The 24,844-nt window shown below is 36.0% G+C and overlaps 1 protein-coding gene across 7 annotated transcripts in view; it reads right to left on the minus strand.

Moving 5' to 3' along the window:
- The window catches only part of DMD (dystrophin), a 2,248,143-nt gene that overhangs the window by 769,649 nt on the left and 1,453,650 nt on the right, over positions 1-24,844 (minus strand). For all 7 annotated transcript variants that reach the window (XM_059157899.1, XM_059157902.1, XM_059157904.1 and 4 more), the window contains exons 46-47: positions 23,752-23,899; positions 21,259-21,408 (exon numbers count right to left, since the gene is read on the minus strand). In XM_059157899.1, the coding sequence (XP_059013882.1) occupies positions 21,259-21,408; positions 23,752-23,899 (298 nt within the window). The remainder of the gene's footprint in view (positions 1-21,258; positions 21,409-23,751; positions 23,900-24,844) is intronic.

Genomic DNA, 24,844 nt, shown 5'->3' on the forward strand with positions numbered 1-24,844 from the left:
CTTATTTTTTCATCAAATTCTGCACTTCCACCTAAGACAGATATAGAGAAATTACGTCTCTCCAGAAGGTTTTGATAAATGAGTAGAAATGCATAATGTATTTAATTTCAAATTGTCTTTTAAGACTATATACATTTTATCATTATTTTGGCATCTCAGTAAACATATTCTTATTCAAATTTAGTGAAACAGTACAGTGAACTCCTCCAGAGGTCTTGAATAATGTGTTTTCGATTCTTCACACATACAATTAATTGTAATTCCTTCACTAAACAGCTGTATTGTTTGTGGTAACATCAGGCAATCCACCCCTCCCCCATCTCACTTTACACCCATATCTACTTTTGTTCATGATTTCCATTTTGGGCCGCCGCCTTAAGCTCAGACTCTAAAATAGGGCATTTACTCTGAGTTCCATTTCTCTCTTGGTTGTGGTCATATTTTATGGGGGAACTCAAAATGCAAAAGATACAGAAACAGGAAAACTCAGAAAAGAGAATCAACATCCTTTCATCCTAACAGAACATAAAGTTGAAAAGCAGTGATAAAGAATTCTGATTCAACTGATATCCACAATCACCCCCTAAGGACTTGCATATAAAAAGGCACTTTTCTTCATTTGGGTCTCCCCAGAAATAAATACTGTAGCAAGAATTTGAACTTGGATAACTTTGGGATGTGATCTGAGGACACATCAATGGGGTGTAGAAAAGCAAAATAAAGAAAACAGCCAATAAAACAAGTCACAATGTGGGCAAACAGAAGCTTAATAATGCCTGGGAGCTCTGAAAGCAGATACAGGAAGCAAACTGGAGTTACCATATCTGAAGGGCAAGAGGGTGGGTTAGTTATCCACCACGTGCTGCTTTAAAGGGGCCTTACTTCCTTTACTTTTCTGCACTGTCTCAAGAACAAGCAGAGACAGCACTAAGCAAAAACCCAAATGCTGGTAGTTCGAAACCAGACAGCATGTATAGGAATGCTAAATGCTGGAGGTATATGTGTGGTAGAACTGACAGTATCTACCACAGCAAAATGTATTTTTCATTTAAATGATCTTTACAACTTGCCTGTATTTGGAAGCCATTGATATAATGCCATGGTCACTACTCAGTTCTATTAACTGACAAAAAAAAAAAAAAAATCAGATCCAAACAATGTTGTAGATATTAGTTGATTATGTTTTCCAATTCATTCATCCCTTCCTCCCTCCATTTTCCTCCACCCCTCCCACTTTCTTTTCCTTTGGGGAGCTTTCTACCTCCCCACCTTCATTGTGTTGTAGCCACAGAGTCTGGTTTTAAAATGTAACCACTTTTGGCCATGGCAATCAGGTCTGATTTGGCTCAGCAATGGGCATGTGACCTAATATGGGCCAATGAGTTTCAGGGAGGTTTTTCTTGAATGCTCTAGGAAAGAATGTTCCCGGAGAGAAGGTCTTTTGCAAAAATGGGCCCTAAAACTCCACAGGTAATTTTTGCTGTTATAAAGGGAGCTGTATGAAGCTGACAGGACATCAAAGAAAGGCAGATCCCAGAGAACTTTGAAAAAAAAATGGAACCTTGATGATTTTTATTATTTAAAACAGTTTGAGACAGCTTTTCCTGTCATTTGCAACATTAAGAGTACAACACAATACATCCATTGAATCAGTTACCTGTGAGGACTAATCCTCCACCAAGTACCACAGAAGGTGAAAATTCATGCTATTTTAATATAATTAATGTTATCACCTTACTTAGACAATTTCTTAGTTAATATTAATAACTAATACTTATCTTTCATTTTTCTAATACCTATAATCCATATTTTGTAATCCTATTATGCAGAACAATGAGATACAGTAATAGTTCAATCATGATGTTCTGAAAGAGAGAGATTTTTAATTTGCAGTTTCAGAATAGAGCTTTACAACAGTGCAAGTGTTTATTATTTTGAGTGGATGCTAGTGAAAGAAAAGGTTAACTTGATAGTACCTGCTGTGCTTACATTGGCAAATGGAAAGAAATCACACAGATGGTGGCATTTGCCTGAGAGTTTAGTGCCAAGGGGTGTCCTCAAAAAAGTACAGAAATGGGATAGAATTTCTATTTTCCTAAAGATACGGATGAAGATTTGTTGAAAAAAATATCTATTTTTTCTACTTATACTATAAAAATTAACCACCACTGATACAACACCAATGATCATTAATCTATTCAATTGTATTGCATGATCCCTTAATATATACGAGTTTAGCAAGAAATTCAGCTTTGTTCTAGACCACCACTGAGTAGTCTTAGGTTGTTTTCCTTCTAACAAAGCAAAGTACACAGAATAATACCTCACACATAGTAAACTATCAATAAATGTTACCTATCATTACCCAACACAGACAGAACTCCTTAATTCTCTTAGGGATTGGAGAAGACTCCCAAAAAGGATTAAGTTTTTCTCTGGACAGTTTGGTACAGCCTTGGTATGGATATATTAAGAAATAAAGGAATGTTGCAAACTGAATGCTTGACACTCATGAGGTAGAAAGTTCTTGAATGCAGTAAAAGCAATATTGCTGGGGGCCTTAAAGGTAATAGGAAGGCAAGATGAGTCTTGGACTTCAAGGAGGTATAAAAGAGTAGTCAGATTTGGCAATCTGTGGTGTAAGGGAGAAGTAAAAAAAAAAAAAAAAAAAAAAAGCAGACATTCCTTGAGGAGGTGGGTGGACCAAGCAGGGTAGCATAAGCATGGAAGAACACAGGACAAGCAGGGGGAATTGGGCAATCTCATTGGAATTGCAGCCCAAGTGAAAATGACCCATGGGAGAAAATACTGGACGACTGCTAGAACTGTATAAAGTAGGGGCTGGAAAGCCTGGAATAGAAGACAAATTTACCAAGGAAATTTTGCCCTTAATGAACCCTCTGCATTCCCCAAAGTAGTATAAAGTTTGTTTGCCTGGAATTTTGTTACTAGTAGAGGCTCTTGTCAGAGTTACCCAAGCTGTGCACAATGGCGTGTTGGGGTATTCCCAATACAGCTAACATTTTTACTAATGGCACATCTGAAGCTTGAGAGGGAGGCTTATTAAGGTAGAAGCTTATAGTGTATTTCTGGTTTAAAGCTTTGCCAATATCTGAAAAACTATTTCATTTTTTTCAGCAATGCAGGAATAATACTAAAAAGCTAAAAATACCTTTTATTTGTTGGTGTTTTACTATGTAATGGGCATGGCTCTAACCTTACAAGTGCTATACCTCAGTCCATTTATGTCCCTATGTACAAATGAGGAAACTGAGGCATACAGAGACCAGACAGCTAGTAAGGAATGCCTTGTAGGCTATAATTCGGCAGCCCTAGTGAATTGCACCTTTCAGGCTTCAAGTTTATGCACAGTCTACTTTCCCTTTGACTGAGCTTGGCCATATTCCTTAGCTATGGTCAATGGGATATTAACAAGTGTGCTGCAAGCAGAAGCTTGAAAAGTACTTGAACATTTCTGTTTGTTCTTTTGGAGCTCTTCTTCATGGAGTCCAACCATCAACTATGAGGAAGCCCAAGCAACCACATGGAAAAGACAAAGCAGGAACATACTGAGGACCCTGGCCAATAGCTGCAGCTGAGTTCCCAGTTGGCAGCCTGAAACAACTGCCGATCTTGTGAGTGGGGCCACTGTGGACTTTGCAGCTTCCCCAGTGTCTTAATTGGCAACATATGAAGCAGAAGAAAGCCACAGTCAACTCTCAAAATCATGAGAAATAACACCACTTTGTTGTTTTAAGCCATCAACGTTTAGGGCGAGTTGTTAAATAGCATATATTAGTAGAAAAAAGTGAAGCCAAAATTTGAATCATGCAGGCTAGTAACAAGCAGAACTATGCAGAAGTAGTACACAAAGCCAAGAAGAATTCCATTTTTAAAAATTCTACATTAAATATCCTATGTTGCCAAAATTGGCCTATGTAATGACTCTCGGGCTCTCTCACCTTACCCCATGTCTCTCCCTCTTTCCTACTTGTAGGTGAACATACATAAAACCCTTTCTCAGGAACAAAGAAAGACGTCATTACCTTTATGGATATCATCACCACTCCTTCCACATTTTAATTAGCACCAAATTGTAGGAAAATAATGATGTAAATTGTTAGTAGAGGTAGTGGCCTGTCTCCCCCAGGAGGAATATAATGACCCTGGGTCCTGGTGAAGAGTAAGTCAGTGATAAGGTCAGCACCCTGGTCAGAGGTAGAAGAAGAGAAGAAAAACATATAAACTTTTTAATGCATCCAGGGAAAGGCTGCCCTTAACCCTGAACAGTTTGGGTAGGAGCATCCACAACTAGGGAACTCAAGTGAGGTTTTTCCCCCCAACCCAAATATATTCTATTATGTGTTTCTGCTGCTGTTATCTGAAACAATTCCTTCCTCTTCTGGACTGTGTTAGGCCTCCTCTTATATGTTCTCACACTGTCCCTTTCTGTGTCACCGCAGTTTGAACTAGCAATTCTTTCTTAGGTGGTGGGGTTATATAGAAAGCAACCTTATTGTTTGTCATCTCTGCTCTCAAAGAAGTTCCATTATTCTTCTTAACTTCTATCTGAAATCTCGGTCTGGAGTGGGGGTGAGGGGAGGGAGGTGAGAAAACAGTGGAGTCACAACCTGAGTCTTACACAGGTAGTTCAGTATTTCTTGTTGTCTTTGGGCCTATTTTTGCTCTACCACTATGATTTGGTTGTGACAGAAGCAGAGAGCATGACTTTCACTTCATAGGTCTTTGCACCATGAGGAGGCACATCTGGATCTGAGGAAGACAGTTCAAAACCGAGAGACAATGGACCTTTAAGATGGAAGCAGGAAGTGATCTCTTGGTGGCCTCTTCTGGGGAGACAATGAATGTGTATTGTTGGTGGGAAAGAGTACATAGATATTTGCATGATTATTGTGGCAATTTTTAAATGCAGCACTATGCTGACAACAGCATAGCTATCTTGGTAGCCAGGGCTCCTGGAATAACTTTTTAGAGCAGAGAATATGTACCCAGGCTGGGCTTTATGTGAAAAGATACAAATGTCCACATTGCTTGAGCCATTGAAATTTGGGGCCTCTTCATTATCGTAACTCAGCCAATAACCTAATAAACCTAAAAAGAAAATGAGAACAGCTGCATTTATAATTATATAGCTTCAAGGTTTGTCTGCTCCCACCAAATGTAACATATAAACATGTCTGTCTTGTTCATTATTCTATTCTTCTTCTGTAGCATAATACTTATCATATTGGAGGCCCTTAATAAATACTGAATATATTAATAAATGAATGTTCCTACCCTCCTAGAATTTGGCATAATGTATCATTTAGGAACTTTATGACTCTCAGATTATTGGCTTTTCAGATTGTTGATTTTGAACTTATATTATCTAAGAGTCAGGATTACTTGATTAGAAGTCTGAATATATAAGAATGTATTCTGACTATTTTACTTTTGAGATGAGTAAGAAACCCAACAGATTTCTAGACTATAGTAGACCGACTGCACTGATGACCTCCCTATATGCACATCTCTTTGCAATATGACCTTTTTAAAGTTCTTGTCCTCAAAAGGTGCAGCCTATTTCCCTAAGGCTTAAATCTGGATGGGCCTTGTGACTTGCTTGGCTAGCAGAATGTGTTAGAAATGACAGTGACTCAGATCCGAGCCTTGGCCTTAAGAGAACCTGTTCACATCTGCTCTCTCTATTAGAATCCTATTTTATGCATGGGAGTAAGTCCAGGCTAGCTTGCTGGAGGATGAGAGATCATATGGAGTATAGGTGAATCATCCCTGCTGAGCTCATCCTAGATGAGCCAGCCCCCAGCCTACCAGCCCACCAACTGACTACAAGTCCATTAGTAGGTGCTAGTAAGCTCTATCTTGGCTTCAGATATACCAGTAGAACAACCCAACTGACCCAAGGACTATGTGCAATTATAAATGTTATCATTTTAAGTCAATGAATTTGAGGACTCAATCACTGGTATTTTGGGAAAGGCCAGAAATGGGAGAAAGCCTTAGTATTTTTAAATAATAAAAGAGTCCCAAATTTTCAATAATACCAGTGTCTTAAATTAAAAAAAAAAAAAAAAAGCCGATTTTGATTATGTAACTGAAGGCAGGCTCAATGCTTTGCAAAGGCATGTGTACAAAAATTCATACTAAACTAATGAAGATAACCACTGAAGAAGGGATTTTAGATCTTTATTAGAAAACTTAACAGCAGCTAGTATTTATTGGCTATATACTCTGCTATCAGTCACTGTCCACAGCAGTGACGGAAGGGAAGAAATACTTTGACTTTTCCCCTAACCCTACCCTGTAGTCTTCTGCAAATGCCTCCCGATGGCTAAATCTATCTAGAAGCTGGTGGCCAGAAAGCCTGGGGAATAAGGTGACCAGAGGTCAGCTTCACGCAATATACAACATAGGAGGGGAAGGAACTGGATGAAATGGATCTGAGATCATAGTATATGAGAAGAACCTGTGTGGGTTATGAATCACCAAAAGGTCTATGTTTCAAAGATATAAGTAAGTTGGATATGCTCATGTCTTCCTTTAGAGTTGAATACATATCACCTGGGTTTAGACAGATGTGCTTCCCACATACCAAAAGACAACAATTTTTAGAAAAAGCCTCATTCGTATATCAGAATACAATGCTTGAATATTCCAACATTTGGGACTCTTGGGCCCAAGTCACACACAGATTCCAGACAGCCATTCTTTATACTCTTATTACTTAAAGTGTGGGTCAAGTTCTAGGGTACCAGTATCACCTGGATGCCTGATGGGAAAACAAGAATCTCAGATTTTCTAAAAGACCCATCTAATCAGAAGCAGCATTCTAACAACATCCCTAAGCGATTCACATGTATGTTAAAGTTGGAGAAAGGCTGCGCTTTGTGATGGCACATAGAACCTTTCTTCCTTACCATCAGTATGAGAATTTTAGGATATCTACTTATAACAGAAAACATAACTTTTTGTTGTTGTTGTTGTTGTTATCAAACTTCTATTTATTTATTTTATTATTTTCAGTTAGCCAGTATATAGTATGATAATTCTTCATAACAAAGTATTATAGTACATACTGTGTCCTTAGCTCCTCATTGAACCCAGGGAGATGAGCAAACAAGCCTCATAGTGCATCACTGTTGTAAAAATGGGGAAAAGGAGTAAAACAACAACAACCAACACGATTTAAATTAATAGCCTATGGTTAGGAGCTAGGGAGGGGTGAAACTGCATTGGGACTGTTATTAACTGCAAAGTTTAGTGATCTTTTCAGGACTAAGATGAAGTGTGGAGGGTGGGAAGATGGAGCAGAGAGAGTCACTGCATAGCGCATTACAGAATTTGAGGGTCCATTCAAAAATAGCCACATATGAAGGAAGTAAGCTAGAAGTTGCAAAGGTACATCACGTTTTAGGAAAACTGATTCTTCAAAGGAGAAGAGATTATTTAATCCAATTACATCCCAGCTTCAGTATAAAAAATATAACATGCTAATATCAATATCTTAATTATTTTAGTGCTGAACAATTGTTTTCATCTGTGCTGAAACACTATAAAACCTTAACCATAAACTATCTTTTCTATTAATTTCCTGTTTCTTTTTATTTGTTGGTAATAAATGAGCACTCATATAGAACCTCAAAACTAATTCTCTCTCCCTTCACCAGCACCATCATTGACTGTAGCAGAAAGATACATATCGCTGATATGAACAAAACAATAAAGTAGCTTTAAAGAGATAACAGTATTGGTCTAGGATTTATAACCACAGTGAAAGCAGCAATAAAAGCTATCTTCATGAGAGTCGCTTAAATTGTGATTGAGTTGCAGATTTTTATTCTTTGTAAATATTTAAAGAAGTTCGAACATTATTGTCCTATTCAAAATTGTTGATGTCACCCACATCATGAACAGGCAGAATGTGTCACCTTCATAAGAAATTTATTTTTAGACAGTGTTTAAGGTATAATCATCAGTCACAGGTCACCCATAGATTGCAACTATCAGGACAAATGGAGTTTTCTCAAAATATCCTTCTGATGACTTTGGTTTCTGGCCCATTTCCTGGTCCATCTCTTTTCCTCTACACTTGGCCAACCATGCCAAAGATGGACTGTACTTTTCCCGGTGATAACTGAAAATGTTCACAAATTATAACTGTGCCATTCAGTTCAAACACTTTTACTTCTAGAGCAAAACAGACTGATTTAATCCAACAACAAACAATGAAATTGTCTCTTCAATTCTCATAATTAGCTCTAATATCAGTAAATAAATCAAAAGGCAGCAAAACAAAGTTTGTCTGTGAGGTCCTTATCAGTCTTTCATAACCCATACAGTGGCCTTGTCCTGAACTATAAGGGGGATAAATGAGGGGAATGCTGACTTTGGCATCCAGCTTACCCTCGGTTAATCTAGCTCATCCTTCTCAGCTGACACGAGACAGAAATAACATCAAAGGGTGATAAACTCTTTCCTGCAAACCTAGGGTTCCATGGTTCGCTGGCTCCAGCCCTAATCTATCAATCCATTTTCTACACAATAAAAGGTAAGAAACACATTACAGATCGGTTATAAGCCCTGGCAGGTGGTCTATGACAAAAATGTAATACGTCAACCAACCCAATGTCCAGTGCCCCTTTCCTAGAGTTTGAAGCAGTAGGGGTCAGCTGACATGCATATAGTAGCCAGGATTTAGTATTAAATTATTTTAGGTACATACATACACTCACACATCTTGTAGTATAAGTGTAAAGACTTGACAGAAAAGTTCCTTTTTGGTATGATTCTGATCTTTTATACAAATAACACTGTTATTTTATTTTATTTTTGCATTACTTATTGGCTTTGCACACTAAGTAATAAATGAAACTGGGTTAGAATTTACAATCTGTGCTCTTAAACACTGCTTTAATCTTTACTTGTTATTCAATGTCAGTTTAAGGAGATGGTATATAAAAGCCTCCATTTAATGCCATTTCAAGATTACAGTATTTTTAGAAAGAACGGCAATCCCTCTAAAAGTATCAGCATTAACTCTGTATAAGCTAGTCGTTACAAAGCAAAAGAACTACAGAAACAAAAGGAACAAGTTTTTATATTAGTAGACTCTCTTTTTATTATATCATTTCTTCTTTCTAAAATTCATTGCTGTAGGGCAAACATCTTTGTGCTAATAAAGGACTTACTTCAAAAATGTTACTCTGAAGGTCAGAGTTATGAAATTTTTCTCTTTTTATCCACATTGTACTTTTCTTCATTTTAAATTCATTGTGAACAGGAAAGAAAGTTTGCTAAGAATAGTCACATATGTTTTTAATCTGAAATTAGTTTACCTTTATAATAAAGTCTGGTCCACAGCATACTGAAATGACATATTTTCATACTCACTGCGCCCTAACAGTATGTATACAACCAAAAATAGTTTTAATATGGAAATGAGTTATTGCACCAGTATCAGTGCTTTACAATGCATGCTGAATTTTGTTTATATTTTTTAAAATAGCATTGCATTGAAATGAACAAATTATCTTATATTACACTGAGTTTCCCTAATAGAACATTCCATGACTCTAATGAAACTTTCTACAAATGGTTTCTCATCACTCCACCAAAATGTAGGAAACCAACATCAAGAATGGAGGTAGAAGAAGGGTGTGGGGAAGCACTGTGGAGGTTCACTTATGCTCTGTCTGGATTTCTGGGTTAAAGTCAGGAAAGTTGATAGATCCCAAAGGTGCCCAGGGTGAAATAGGCCACCTTAAATTATGCTCAAACTCAAAACATGAAAATGTTGGTGTTTGAAAAGAATGGTTGACTATGAGGACTTCGTAACCAATGTTAAGAGAAAAATCCACCATTTTCCAATAATTTTATCTAAAATACTAGCTGGTTATACATACTGCAAATAATGAGATCTGTGAAATGGGAGGGTGCTGATTAAAAACCTCTCTGCTTTCCAGGAGGGCCATTTGATGACTTTGGTGACTCTAACTCTTCTCTCTTTCAGCTCTTGAATTCATAATCGTGGAACTTTTGCAGCTTTCTCTCCAAGAGCCATGTTTATAGGTGTTTTATTAAGAGGGTGAATATTATACAGCCTTAAAAGAGAAAAAAATCTGGCCATATCTAAGAAGATGGAACTTCCTGGGGGACATTATGCTAACTGAAAAAATCCAGGTCAAATACTACATGATTCTACTTATTGGAGGTGTGTAAAATAGTCAAATTCATAGAAATAGAGAATAGAATGGTGGTTACCAATGCAATGAGGAGAGGGAAATGGGAGCTCCACAATGGGGAAAGAGTCTCAGCCACACAAGATAAAAAAATAGCACAACTATGTTCTAGTATAACCTGAATTTTACAGATGTTATAGCTGACATATGGACAGGACAAGTAAAAGATTACATTGCTAGTAATGGGTAGAATCCATAGTCCATAAAGCCCACTACTAATCAACATGATAAATGTCACCCTCATAACTCCTGTTTACTTTCCACTTGTTTGTAAAATGTCTGATGGACATTCCTGGATATCCCTGAAATTTCGGTAGTTTGGAAAGTTAAAAAACATGTATTATAAATGTATTTCCATTAAGGAGCAATTCATGTTGTAACAGTAACAGTTGGGTTTCTTGGATAGGCCAAGTTCTCAACTTCACTAACATGTCAAAAGAAGAGGATGCTGCTGCTGTGAAGAACATCAGCAGTGGAAACAGTTATAGTAACTAAGACCTGGGCCAAGCCCACCACCGAGGGCCTGATGTTTTGTTCTCACAACTGGGCTGACTATATATCCATACATGAACATACATTTAATATTATAAAATAGATCACTCATGAGAGTGAAAGAGGGAGCTGTTAAAAATCATAATGGGATAACAGGCAAAATTAGGACTTGTCAGAGCAAACTGAGATGTACTCAGGACACATAACCTAGTAAGAACTCCTATCTTAGGGTGAAATTACAGGAAGGCAAAGTTAAGAATGCATATATTAAAAACTTAACAACTATTCACATCCCTCCTTTAATTCTCAGCCTCAAACTACTTAGCAACTCTAAATTAGAAGAGATCTAAATCAATGGAATGTCAAGCCCTATGAGACTCTGAATGTCCTTTAAATAAAGGAAGGGTGGGAATTAATTATGATATGAGTAGAACAGCATGTGGCACATAGTCATTACCCATTAGATATTTTGTGAATAAAGGATTTAATAAATAAATGTTTTGATGTAATTATTAACTACATAAAGGAAAATTCCAAGATGATGGATTTCTAAGAAATCACAAGTTATATGTCATAACATAATAGTAATTAGGCAAACACCAGTTTCTTATATTTTTTGTAAAGATGTTTCTTTGGTTAAAAAATGTAATTCACATTAAAGGCAGGATTGATTGGTAACAACTAGAACAATCTATTAATCATGGTCTTTGATATGAAATTAATCATTTGGAACAAATGTCCATTTTTGAGCAAGGAGGGGAAAAGACAAGCTTTAGCTTGATTTATCTCTTTTTTACTATCCATATCTGTAGTAATGACTAATAATAACTAGCACTACATAGCAAACATATTTGGAAAAAGATGAAACATTTATTTACTTGACACAAAAGAAAAGAACAAATCTAAACTGTTTACTCCTCTGATGAAAAGTTAGAAGTAACATGATTAGAGGTAAATATAAAATGAACTCCATCTCTGGAAATTGTAATATAGTCATTTGTATATTGCAGAAAATAGCCTGCCAGTTTCACTCTATTTTTACTTTCATACTGTTTATTTTTTAAAAATAACATATGTAGCCTTGTGATCAACATCACATAATTCCACTATTGAAGCTTTTCTACAGGGACGCCTGGGTGGCTCAGTTGGTTGGGTGACTGCCTTCAGCTCAGGCATATCCTGGAGTCCCAGGATTGAGTTCTGCATTGGGCTCCCTGCTCAGGCGGGAGTCTGATTCTCCCTCTGACCCTCCCTCCTCTCATGCTCCTCTCCCCTGTCAAATGGATGAATAAAACTTAAAAAAAAAAGCTTTTTACATATATATTTTACATATATACATGTATATTTTAGAGAGAGAGACACACACACACACACAGAGAGAGAGAGAGAGAGAGAGAGAGGGAGAATCTTAAGTAGGCTCCATACTGGTGTGGAGCCCAGTGCAAATCAAGAGTCAATGCTTAACTGACTGAACCACCCAGGTGCCCCTACATATATTTTTTAACTTAATTTTTTTTTCTAGGCAAAGTAGATCAGGTTTTTTAATTAAAAGGGACTTAACTGAAATTCATTTTTTGGCAAAATTTCTCATTTGTGTTTATAGAATGTTTTAGTTTCTGTATGTACTGTTTTATAGTATCTAGGCATTAACAAATTAAAATAGTAAATTATTGTTTACACATAAGTGTCAAAATAGGATGCAAAAATTTAAATTTATTCAACAAAATGAAAATAGGTTATTATGACTAATAGGAATATATAATATATACTACCTGTAAAATTACTTTATACCAAATATAGTATTCTGAAACAACACAAATATATTTTCCTATATTACCTAGTCACAAATAATCCAGGATAAAGAAGGCGGTAGAAAATAATTTGAAAACATAACACCTAGTTTTCCAAAAATGGCAAAAAGCAAAGCAAAAACTCTCATATGTAAAAGGAAATTCCAGTTTTTACTTTTAAAGGAACAATGGAGAAAAATGAGAAACCTTTTTTTTTTTCTTGTTTCTAGCATTTTAATTACAGAAAAATCACTTGAGCTTCACTAAAATGTTTTAAAAAATTATTCTGGATTCTGGATATAAAACTTTTATATTTAAATAGAGAACAATATGTCCTCAAATAAGTCACATACCCTTTCTAGGATTCAGTGTTTTAATCTAGAAAATGTGAGATTAATTTAGCTTCATTTGGACCCTTTCATCTGAATTATCCTATGAGTCTACAAAACAAATATTCCGTTATTTCGCCTTTAAATAAAGTATAGGAGGAACACAATAGGATTCAAAAATAAATACTGATAAGACATATTTTGATTCTAAATAATGAATAGTTGAAAAAATATCTGCACATAATGAGTAAAAAGAACAATGATGAATAAAGAAAGCAGACACAAAGTGACAACGAAAGAAGATAAAAAGGATTAGAAGGTAAAGAGTCAGAAGACAGAACAGAAAATAATGACTCACATACACTAACCTGGGCAGAACAAAAATGATATCTATATACACAGATAAGTAGATTTATGATAGACACAGAGAGATACCAATTCATATGAAAAAACACACTTCACAGGGAAAAAGGAAGAGTGATAGGGATGGGAACAGGTGGGAAGGGGGAATCCACCCCCCTGCACACAGCAGTTCAGAAAACATATAAAGAGATATGAAGAATGATAAATATTTGAAACAACACCGAGTCAGACATGTGTATGAAGATTATAGAGTGAGACACTCAGAAAGAAAAACACACAGAGGCTAGCTTTAAAAACATTCCCATTTTTGTGGATCTTGAAAGTATTATTATTTAACCCACTGAGCCACCCAGGTGCCTCTAAAAGTATTATTGTTATTATTTTAAAAAGAGTTTTATTTCTTTATTTGACAGATCACAAGTAGTCAGAGAGGCAGGCAGAGAGAGGAGGAAACAGGCTCCCCGCTGAGCAGAGAGCCCGATGAGGGACTTGATTCCAGGACCCTGGGACCATGCCCCGAGCCGAAGGCAGAGGCCTTAACCCACGAACAACCCAGGCACCCCTGAAAGTATGATTATTAATGACTGTAAAGGTCAAGATATGTTTTAGGTAAAAACAAGAATTTCATTTCATGATCCATATCTAGAGGTAGCCATAAACTTAAACCAAGTAAACCTTAAAGTCTTAAAGGTTGAAGCCTTAAACTTAAACCTTTAGAGCATTTCCCATCTCTGGTATAAAGAGAAGCTATCAAGGTCAAGACCTGCTAACACAGTTTTGCAATGAACTCATTACAGTGTCCATCACTCCTGTAAAGGAATAACTATTTTACTTCCACACGTGTTTTTCTTTATTCACTAATGAAACACAAAGGTCCCAAAGCAATTGCTAAATTGGTTAATATGCAGGATATAGCATATTAGAGTTAGTGGGTAGAAAGACACTTGCCACTCGGGATTGTGACATGACATTTTTGGAGAAGCTGCACATTAAGGAACTGGCATATTTGTATTCCAGCAACCATGACTTACTAGTTACAATTATACCACTCATTGTAGTCTTTGGGTAGAGGAGGGGGGCTAGAGAATAAAATAAGGAGTCCCCATTATTTCTTCTCTCTAGATTGAGAATTTAAGGTTTAATCATGATTAAGACTGTCTCATGATCATCATGACCATCTTTCTTTACTTTTTAAAATCTTCTGACTTGTGTACTGACTTAAATTTGGCACTGTTTTCTATTCTTAATTTAGACATAGGGACTTAGAACAGACACTGAAATAAATTTTATCTTATTCATTTTATTCTTTCATTCTTAATTTTCATTCTTATTATTCATAATAATATATTATGATATAGTAATATAATTCAAGATGGTACTCATTGTCATAGCTTTAATTTTGTATCATAAAAAAAATATTTACTTTAGGGGCACCTGGGTAGCTTAGTCATTAAACGGCCACCTTCGGCTCCGGTCATGATACCAGAGTTCTGGGATTGAGTCTCGTATTGGGCTCCCTGCTCTGCAGGAAGCCTGCTTCTCCCTCTCCCACTCCCCTGCTTGTGTTCCCTCACTGTGTCTCTCTGTTGAATAAATAAATAAAAATCTTAAAAGAATTTTTGACTTTATATTCTGCTGTAAAACAGATAAAACCTTAACCCATGTCATATAAAGTTGCTATTATAGGTTTCATAGATTTGCTATAAATATTTTATTTATTTAATTTATTTATTTGAGAGAGAGAGAGAGAGATCATAAGTGGGAGGGAACGGGAGAGGGAGAGGAAAAAGCAGACTCTGCAGGGGAGGGAGCCTGATGCAGGGCTCGATCCCAGGAACCTGAGATCATGACCTGACCTGAAGGCAGATGTTTAACTGAATGAGCCACCCAGGTGCCCCTGTTTCATAGTTTAAAATAGTTCTCTTCACATTTCCTACAATTACAATTTTTGTGATACCAAGATGTCCTGAGATACGGAATATTTGGAGACATCTCTCCTCCTTGTTTTCTTCCCAGGGGTTTTGCTTTGTTAGTGTTTTCAGATTACACTTACAAGTGAAATCATGCAATACTTGTCTTTCTTTGTCTCATGATAGTTTTATAAGTCATTATTCTAGTACCTTTCCTGTATATTTACATTTACCAGTGAGATTTGTACTTTCATGTTTTCTTGTTACTAATTGGTGCCCTTTCTTTTCATGTTAAAGAAGTCTTTTCTCATAAGGCCACTTTAATGGTGATGAACTCCTTTAGTTTCTGCTTATCTGGAAAGCTCTTTATTTCTCCTTCAATTCTCCATGATGACATTGCCAGGTAAGGTATTCTTGGTCGGAAGTTTTTTCCTCTCAGCATTTTGAATATGCCTCCTTCCTTCCTTCCTTCCTTCCTACCTTCATTCCTTTTTTCTTTCTTTCTTTCTTTCTTTCTTTCTTTCTTTCTTTCTTTCTTTCTTTCTTTCTTTCTTTCTTTCTTTCTTTTTGTCTGCAAAGTTTCTGCTGAAAATCTCCTGAGATTCTTAGGGGAGTTGCCTTGTACATAACACATTTTTTTTCTTGTTGCTTTCAAGATTCTGTCTTTATCTTTACTTTTAACATTTTAATTATAATGTGTCTTATTGTGAGTATTTTTAAGTCATTTTATTTATAACTCTCTGGGATTCCTGGATCTGGATGTTTATATCCTCCTTCAGGTTAGGTTAGTTTTCTACCATTATTTCTTAAAATAATTTTTCTGCCCCTTTCTCCCTCTCTTTTTATGGACTCCTATAATGTGAATGTTATTCTACTTGATACTGTTCCAAGGTTTCTTAAATTATATTAACTTCTTAAGATTTTTTTTCCTATATGCCACTGTCCTTGGGTGAGTTCCACTGCACTGTATACTAGCTCACTCATTTTTTCTTCTGGTTTGTCTTGTCTGCTGTTGAATGCCTCTACTGTGTTTTTCAGTTCTCTTTTTGTATTCTTCAGCTCTGTGACTTCTGTTTGGTACTTCCTTATATCTCTATGTGGAAGCTCTCAATACATTCATCTATCCTTCCAAGTTTGGTGAGCAAATTTATCACCACTCCTTTAAACTCTTTAACAGGTAAATTACTTAATTCCATTTCATTTATTTCCCCTGAGGTTTTATCTTGTTCTTTCCTTTGGAACATATTCTTCTATTTCCTCATGTTACATGACTTTTTATTTATTTATTTATTTTTTGTATTAAGAGAAATGTCTACCCCTCTCAGTCTTGAAGGGATGACCTTGTGTAGGAGATGAATCTTTTCATTCAACTTTGCTCTAGCTCTTGATTGTTTCTTGAATCTCTACAATAGTCTAAGCAACCTGATTTATTATTGATTGGTTGCAGTCATTAAGAATGTGCCAAGACCTGTTACTGTTCCCAAGAAAGGAATTTCAGTCAGCTCTTAGTTTTAGGCTGATTGGGAGCCAGACTCTCAGGATGCAGCTTTTAAAGTATGCAAATATATACTGTCCTAAGGGGCCACAATCATGAACCCTGATGCAATCCAGATCAGGAGATCCAGAAGTGTCCCCTGGGTGACTGTCAAAAAATAAAAAGCATCAGGTAAGTATATCAAGTCATTTCTGAGATGTACTGGTGAGGCACAGTGCGATTGTGAGAAAGGATACAGATGGTGTCCCCTGACCTACCTTCCCTAAAAGCCAATCTGTAGCCTCTATACCTGTGGCAAACCCGGAGCCTGTCCCTCAGGCTGAAGCTCTAGGAAAATAATCTTTCTTGAAGAAAGACTAAGGTATATTTCTGTCTGCTGTCTGTACTGTGCCCTGAGGATGACAGCCTGATGAAAAAACCAATCTCACTGATTGTTACAATCCCAAGGGACTCAGGAATGTAACCCTTCCTGGCCACCAGCGTTAGGCAATCAAAGAGCATTCCCTGTGTGGCCAGTGTAGACTTTAGCAAGGTAGTAGCCAGTAGTAGACTTTAGCAAGGTAGTAGGAAAGCTCAGGGATGCCTCAGGGATGAGGCACAGCTGCTGGATTTGGCAGGGCAGTGGGAGAGTGCAGGAACCATGTGTTGCCCGTGGCTTTGGTAGGGTAGCAGGGTACCCTTCTGGCTTTAACAGCGTAGTCAAAGTTGTTGGGAACTCAAGCCTGCCTGTGCTAGAAAGGGAGAGTGCCAAAGTGGCACCCACCAGCACTTCCATCTGGGAGAGATTCCAAGCCAATCCATGCCCCTCTAGCTGATTCTTGATTAGCAAATGGGTCTCCTTCATAGTCTAAACATTTTTCAAACTGTTGCCATTGTGCTGAGTCTTGGGGCAAGTAAGGCTGTGTATGAGCCCTTTAAGAACAGTATCTCAGTTCCCTACAGCCCTTTGGGTAGCTACTGGATGTAAGACCCATTGTTTTTCAAAGCTAGATGTTTTGGTGGCTCATCTCTCCAGTGTAGGTCCCATGGGTTAAAGTGCTTGAATGAACCTCTTTCTCCTCAGGTAGAAGTTCCTGTTCTGTGAAGTCCATCCTAATTGTCAGCTACCATGCTAGACAGTGTCTCTGAATCTCTTACCTGCCTGATGTGGCAGTTTTATCCTTTGTTGTGGTGGAACCCTTCAGCTAGTTTTCAGGTGTTTTTTAGAGGGAACTATTTTATATGTAGTTGTATATTCACTGTGTCCATGGCAGAAGGTGAGTTCAGGATCTTCCCATGCCACCACATAGGACATAAGCCCCTGACAATGAAATCTCTACTATTCTTTCCCATCACCTACATACAGAAATTTTTCTCAGGAAGTAACTGTGACATTTTTAAAATAAGGCACTTTTTATGACATGAAAATTAAAGTTCAGCAATATCTTTTTTTGCATGGACTTGTCCCTGGTTTAAAGGATTACAGTTTGCTTTATATTCTGGATGGAACAAAATTAACAGGTATTAAATATGCTCAGTAAGGGAGTAGAACTATGGTATTAAGTGGATATGAGGTTTTAAAACATTTTTGGACGGTCGAAACCCATATGAGTAGAGCTACATGAATACATATAAAGTAAGGGAGAAGTAGCCTTAGGTGTAGGGGTATCTGACCTTGGCATAATCTGGGGACTAGAGGAAGAATACCGTGATGGCTGGGGCTAGGAAGTACGTTAAAATTTGGGTACATAGAGTTTGTAGATGGAACTTTGGCCCTAGCTCAAAACTACCACAATGAATGGTGTTCCCTTAACATTTACTTATAAGCAAAGATAAATATGAATCAAGACAAATAAGAAGTGTGCAGTTCTTATCTAAAGAAATTAAAGTTGGTATCTGGAACAAATCTCAGCAGTCATTGTGGGCATCTCAGAATAAAGCCCACTGCAGTACAGAATTTGAAGATATCTTCTAGCAAGAGGGTCAACTCCCTGCCTTAGCACACAGACCAAAATATCCAAGCCAACAAGATGCACCTACAGTCTATTTCTTATTCTTATACATAAATATACAGAAGGCCACTGGCTCTATGAATTAAGTCTACAACCCCAAAAGAGAAAATGACAGGGAAATAGACAAATTCTTTGACAGACACAACTTACAAAAGCTTATACTCAAAGAAATGAAAAATCTCACCATCCCCTGTATCTATTAAAGAAATTGAATCAATCATCAAAAACTTTCCCACAAAAAAATAACTTCATCACCAGATAGATTTACAATTGAATTCTCTGAAACATCTTGGAAAGAAATAATACCAATCTGTAACAATTTCTTCCAGAAAAAAAAGAGTACTTTTCAACTTCTTTTTATGACTAGTCTAACATTGCTATCAACACTTGAGAAAGATACTATAAAATAAATTACAGATGACTTTCTGTCATGAACAACAATATAAAAATCCTAAACAACATATTAGAAAATGAATCCAGCAATCTATAAGAAGTACAAGACTTCATGACCTGTATGATTTCTTTCAGGAATCCCAGAGTAGTTTCACATTCAGAACCAGTGGCTATAGTTTACTGCATTCACACAAAGGAGAAAAATCATAGGCTCAATAAATACAGAAAAACCATTTGAATATATTCCATAACTGTTCATCATAAAAACATGAACTGGAATAAGGAGAAATTCCTTAATTTGATTAAAAGAAGCTATAAAATGTCCTATGACAAACATAATATTTAATGATAAATTATTGAAAGCTTTCTACCTGAGACAGGAAATGAGCCAAGGTTTCTCATTATTGTCCCTTCTATTAAACATTGTATTGGAAGTTCTAGTCTATGCAAAAAAATAAAATAAAATTCAAAGCACTGAAAAGAGAGAAACTACCTCTGTTTGATGACAAAACTGTGCACATAAAAAATGCAAAAGATTCTGAAAAGTATTAATATTAATAAGTGAATTTAGCAAGGACAATGAATATCTGCATAATACACAAAAATCTATTATATTTTTATATACCGACAACAAAGAGAAAATAAAATTCAAAATGAATTCCATATCTTAAATAGGATCAAAATGTCAAATATCAGGGATGAAATCTAATAAAAGATGTGCAGGTCCTTTGGACTGAACAATGCAAAATATGGTGGTAAAAGCATTCAAGAAGACCAGAATAAATGAAGGGATATATCATTTTCACAGAGTACGGGACTCTCTAGTGTAAAGATGTTAACTGATCAACAAATTTAACACAATTTCAAACACTACCCTGTCAGACTTCAGTGAAAATTGACAAGTCGGTTCTAAAATGTATTTGCTAAAGCAATGAACCAAAACTAGCAAAGACATCTGGACTAAGAACAAAGTTGGAGGGTTTAGATTAGTAGATCCCCAAAACTTAGACAAAACAATTGTATATATGCATATAATGGAATGTTACTCAGTTAAAAAAAGGAATGGCTTTCTGATGCCTGCTAGAATGTGGATGAACCTTGAAAACATTATGCTAAGTGAAATAATTTACACACAAAGGGACAGATAGACTATCAGTCTACTTTTAGGAACTTCTAGAACAGGCAAATTCATAGAGGAAGAGTAGATTAGAGATTGTGTGGGTGGGTAGCAGGATATGGAGTTACCACTTGATGATTACAGAATTTCTGTCTGGAGGGATGAAAATGTTTCACACGTAGGTGATGGTCATGGTTGCCTATTGTGAATGTAATATATAACACTGAATTGTACACTTAGAAATCATGAAAATGACAAATTTTATGTTATATCCTTTTTACCACAATAGAAACAAAAATAAATATACCCAAATCATTGAATTATATACTTTTAAATGGGTACACTGTATGGTTTATAAATTATGTCTCAGTAAAGCTATTAAAAATGATTCTTATTAAGCTAGTGTGGTAACACTTGAAGGACAGACACAGTCAAAAGGAAGAGACTAGAGAATGCAGGAGCAGATTTATATGTATGTTCATGAGATTTATGACAAAGTTACCACAGGAGTACAGTGGGAAAAGAATTGCCTTTTGCTGGACTGATGTTATTTTCATGATAAATTCATATATGCCACTGGTTTTAAAGAATAAGTATGTATTAATTTGATATTTAAAATTAATACATTTATGAAGTGTCCAAGGTACAAAGACTCACAAGTTAGGTGACTAAGTAACTAAGTGAATAAATGAACAAACAAATACAAAACACCTTTCACATCAATCACTGATTGAGTCTATACTATGAGTAAGGATAAGTAATTTTGATTTATAATACTTGTTGAAGTGGACTGCCTCCAACTTGGTTAAATACTGTCATTAGACACCTGAATGCTGAATTCCTTCATCTGTTTTGCAGCCTAAGTCTTTAGCATAACTCATGCAAAGTAACAATGGTTTATATTTTGGCTGTTGGTCATTAATGTATTGCCATCCAACAGCATTCTTTCCATCCATAGCAAATCATGGAGCCAAATCAAATGGTCAGGTTAAAATACATGCCAGTCCACATACCTGTTCCCCTCCCCCAACCCCAGCAATAAAACACCCATGAAACAAAACAAATACAAATACTTGCAACATATAACACATATGACAGCAGAGATGGCTAACGTCTAACCTTTATCCACTGAAGATTTGTCTGCTTGAGCTTATTTTCGAGTTTATCTTGCTCTTCTGGGTTTATGGGAGCACTTACAAGCACTATTCCTCCAGTTTCATTTAATTGTTTTAGAATTCCCTGGCGCAGGGGCAACTCTTCCACCAGTAACTGAAATAGACAAATGCAACAACATTTATAATGAATTACAGCACAATTCCAACTATCTTGTCTTTGTCTCTATTAATTAGTCTATCAAAATGAAGCAACTTGACTGAAGGCGGACTGCTGCCTCAAATACCAACCACTTCCTACAGAGTGCAGAATTGATGGACTGGAGCACCCACTCCCAAGGAGATAAACCTATCATAGAAAGGACCAAAATATCTTATCTCTCCGAAATTCTTTCTAAGGAAGAAAGTATCACATGGTATCATGAGCTCCAAAATAACACCCTAAGCATTGTTAAGAGTCTGAAAACACATCTCTGTCAGAAACAGAGTAATCTGGGTAAATTCATCACCTTCTTAGGTAGTAAGTATCCATGCTGTAAGTTACTACAGAGTAAGAAACTGCATTATCATACTGAGCGCTAACTACCATTGAGACCATACCAGGTACCAGGTGCTGGGTTAACCTCATCACATATTATATAAAAATTAATTGAGATAATATAATTCTATGAGGTAGAGCCTATTATCTTCTTCTTCAGAAGGAAGCTGAGACAGAGAGATTAAATCCTGACAGAGAGGCTAAATACCAGCTCCAAGAACACAAAAGTTGCAAGCAACGGAGCTGTGATTCCAACTTGGGCAATTTCATTCAAGATCCGTTATTTTTGAGTCCCCCACACCCCTGAATTTCTTTTATTCATTCAGTCTTCGATTATAAATGCCCTTTCCCAAGACCTACAAACCACCACGGTTGTTAATAACTGTCCTTTATTTCTTCGTGTCATCTAGAGCTACAGTGTCCAATATAGTGTCACAAGCCACATGAGGCTACTTAAATTGAAATTAATTAAATTTCAATAACATGAAAAAGTCAGTTCCCTGGTCACACTACTTTTAAAGTACTCAAAAGACACCTACAGCTTTTGACTACTGCAATAGGCAATAGAGAGCATTACTGTCATCACAGAAATTTCTGTTGGACAGTGCTGATCTAGATTGTTTAAGGAAAAATGAAAATGAATGCACATTTATTAATAAGTAAATAGCACTAAACATATCTAATAAATGAGGTATCAATTACATTGCTATATATAACACTCAGTACATTTTGGAAAGATTGATTTTCAAGAACACACTGAGTTCATTTTTCTATGATATACCCATCTTCAAACTAACCAAAGATCCAAAACTTGGTAGTTTTTTGTTTTTGTTTTGCCATATCTGACAGAGAGTAGGTGCTCAATATTTGTTTACTGAACTAAGCATTAATTTTATTTTTATACTCTATCCTCTGTTCTTGTCTTATTTTTTGTCTCATAGAAATAAGTGGTTGACAATGGAGTCTAATTTGCATGTACAAACCAACTGAATCACTGATAAAGGAGCAATTCCATTTCCTTTGATTATATGACCTTGTAAAATGAGGATAACAGCAACCATTTTGAGAGTTTTATATGAAGATTAAATAAATAGCAGATGTAAGTACACCTAATACTTAGCACATAACAGAAGACGATTAAATGTTAATTTCCTTTTTCTTTTCACCTTCACTTCAAGAATTATAGTAAAACAGATCCAAATAAGTCTCTTTCCTAAAACTAAAACCAGGAAAGTTAATCCAACTACACAATTAGTGCATGTCAGTCAGCCAGGTGAGGTAATCAGTAATAAGCAGACATCACAGTAGGAAGGCATAAAAAGCCTCTTGAATAGTCTCGATGTCTATTCAACCAGTATAGAATGTGATTCGACACCACACATCTCCAACCACACCTAGACAAACAAACACTTTTAGGCAAATCAGACACCTCTAATTAGAGGCTGAAATAGTACGATTGATTTGGCAATTAAGATCCTTCCTAAGAAATGGGATTCATTTCTAAAAATTCCCTCCAGTTTTTGAAATAATTTGGAGTTGTAAAATTCTCTAATATATCTGAGATCAATTTCAAATGTTTTTAAAATACAGTCACACACACACACACACACACACACACACACGTACACTTGTTACAAAAAATATACTTTTTGGGAAACACTGGGTTAAAACAATATAAAGTTTTGAGGAAATCTAGTGAGGAGCTATCAATAACCTGATGGGCAGGAAATCAATGATTAAATACCTTAAAGTAGATTCATATACTCTTTTATTTTATTTTAATTTTTTTATAAACATATAATGTATTATTAGCCCCAGGGGTACAGGTCTGTGAATCGCCAGGTTTACCCACTTCACAGCACTCACAATAGCACATACCCTCCCCAATTCATATACTCTTTATACAAGTAGGCCCTGGGTTTAAAAAAAAAAAAAAAAAAGAAACAAAAAAAACAAAATTACCTTGACTTGTTCAAGATTTTCTTTTAGCTGCTGCTCATTTCCAGGTTCAAGTGGAATACTAGCAATGCTATCCGCTTCTTCCAACCATAAAACAAATTCATTTACATCTCTTTGAAATTCTGACAAGATATTCTTTTGTTCTTCTAGCCTGGAGAAATAAGAATATAACTGTTATAAACAACATATTTCTCAAACTTTTCTTTCTTATTTTTTTAAAAGAAAACTCAGAAAACAAACAAAAAAATTGTGGTAACACTTTCAAGAAAATAAGCAATTTAAAAGATGTTAACAATATGCAACTTTTAATGAAAATTCATTTACTTTGAACAAAGAAACCTCAGTATCTCCAGAACCTCTTAAATGTGAGAGGTTAAAACTGATAAAAAAAGAACTTATAATTTAAAAAAATTCCAACATAATGTTTTTAAATGAGAGCAGTGTTTTTCCACCTCAGTGCTACTAACATTTTGGGTTGGGTAATTTTTAGTTGTGAGGGGCTGTCCTTTGCCTTGGAGGAAGCTTAGCAGTATCCCTGGCTTTTCCCCATTAGATGCCAGTAGCATTTTCCCCCCAACTGTAACAAGCAAAAATGTCTTAAGGCACCACCAAATATCCCCTTGGGAGTAAAACTTCCCCAGGATGAGAGCAACTGCACTAGAACAAGTACATAATGTGAGGTTGCCTGCTCTAAAATGCTTAAATAAAATTCACCTTTCTGGGAAATTGTAGGGTAAAAGTAAAAACTAGAAAATAAAAAGAACACTAAGTTTTTACATGTTAAAATGTTTTCCAAATTATGATTCACAGTCTTTTTTGAGGAAAACTGAGTTAAAATACAGCACATATGTTGTACTAGTAGAAGTTTTCAATTATAAACACATATATACTGTATGTTTTTCAATTATCCATAAATTTATTCTTACATATTGAATCATAACACAGTTGAAAATGGTCTGCACCTCAGGTAGTTTATAATGTTTTGTTGTTTTTTGAGAGAGATAGGTTTCCTGGATGTAAGCTTTTAATTGAATACACACACACATATGCACACACATACATATACATAAGTGTAATTTCCCATATATACATATAT

The sequence above is a fragment of the Mustela lutreola genome, chromosome X, assembly GCF_030435805.1.
Source record: "Mustela lutreola isolate mMusLut2 chromosome X, mMusLut2.pri, whole genome shotgun sequence".
Lineage (NCBI taxonomy): Eukaryota > Metazoa > Chordata > Mammalia > Carnivora > Mustelidae > Mustela > Mustela lutreola.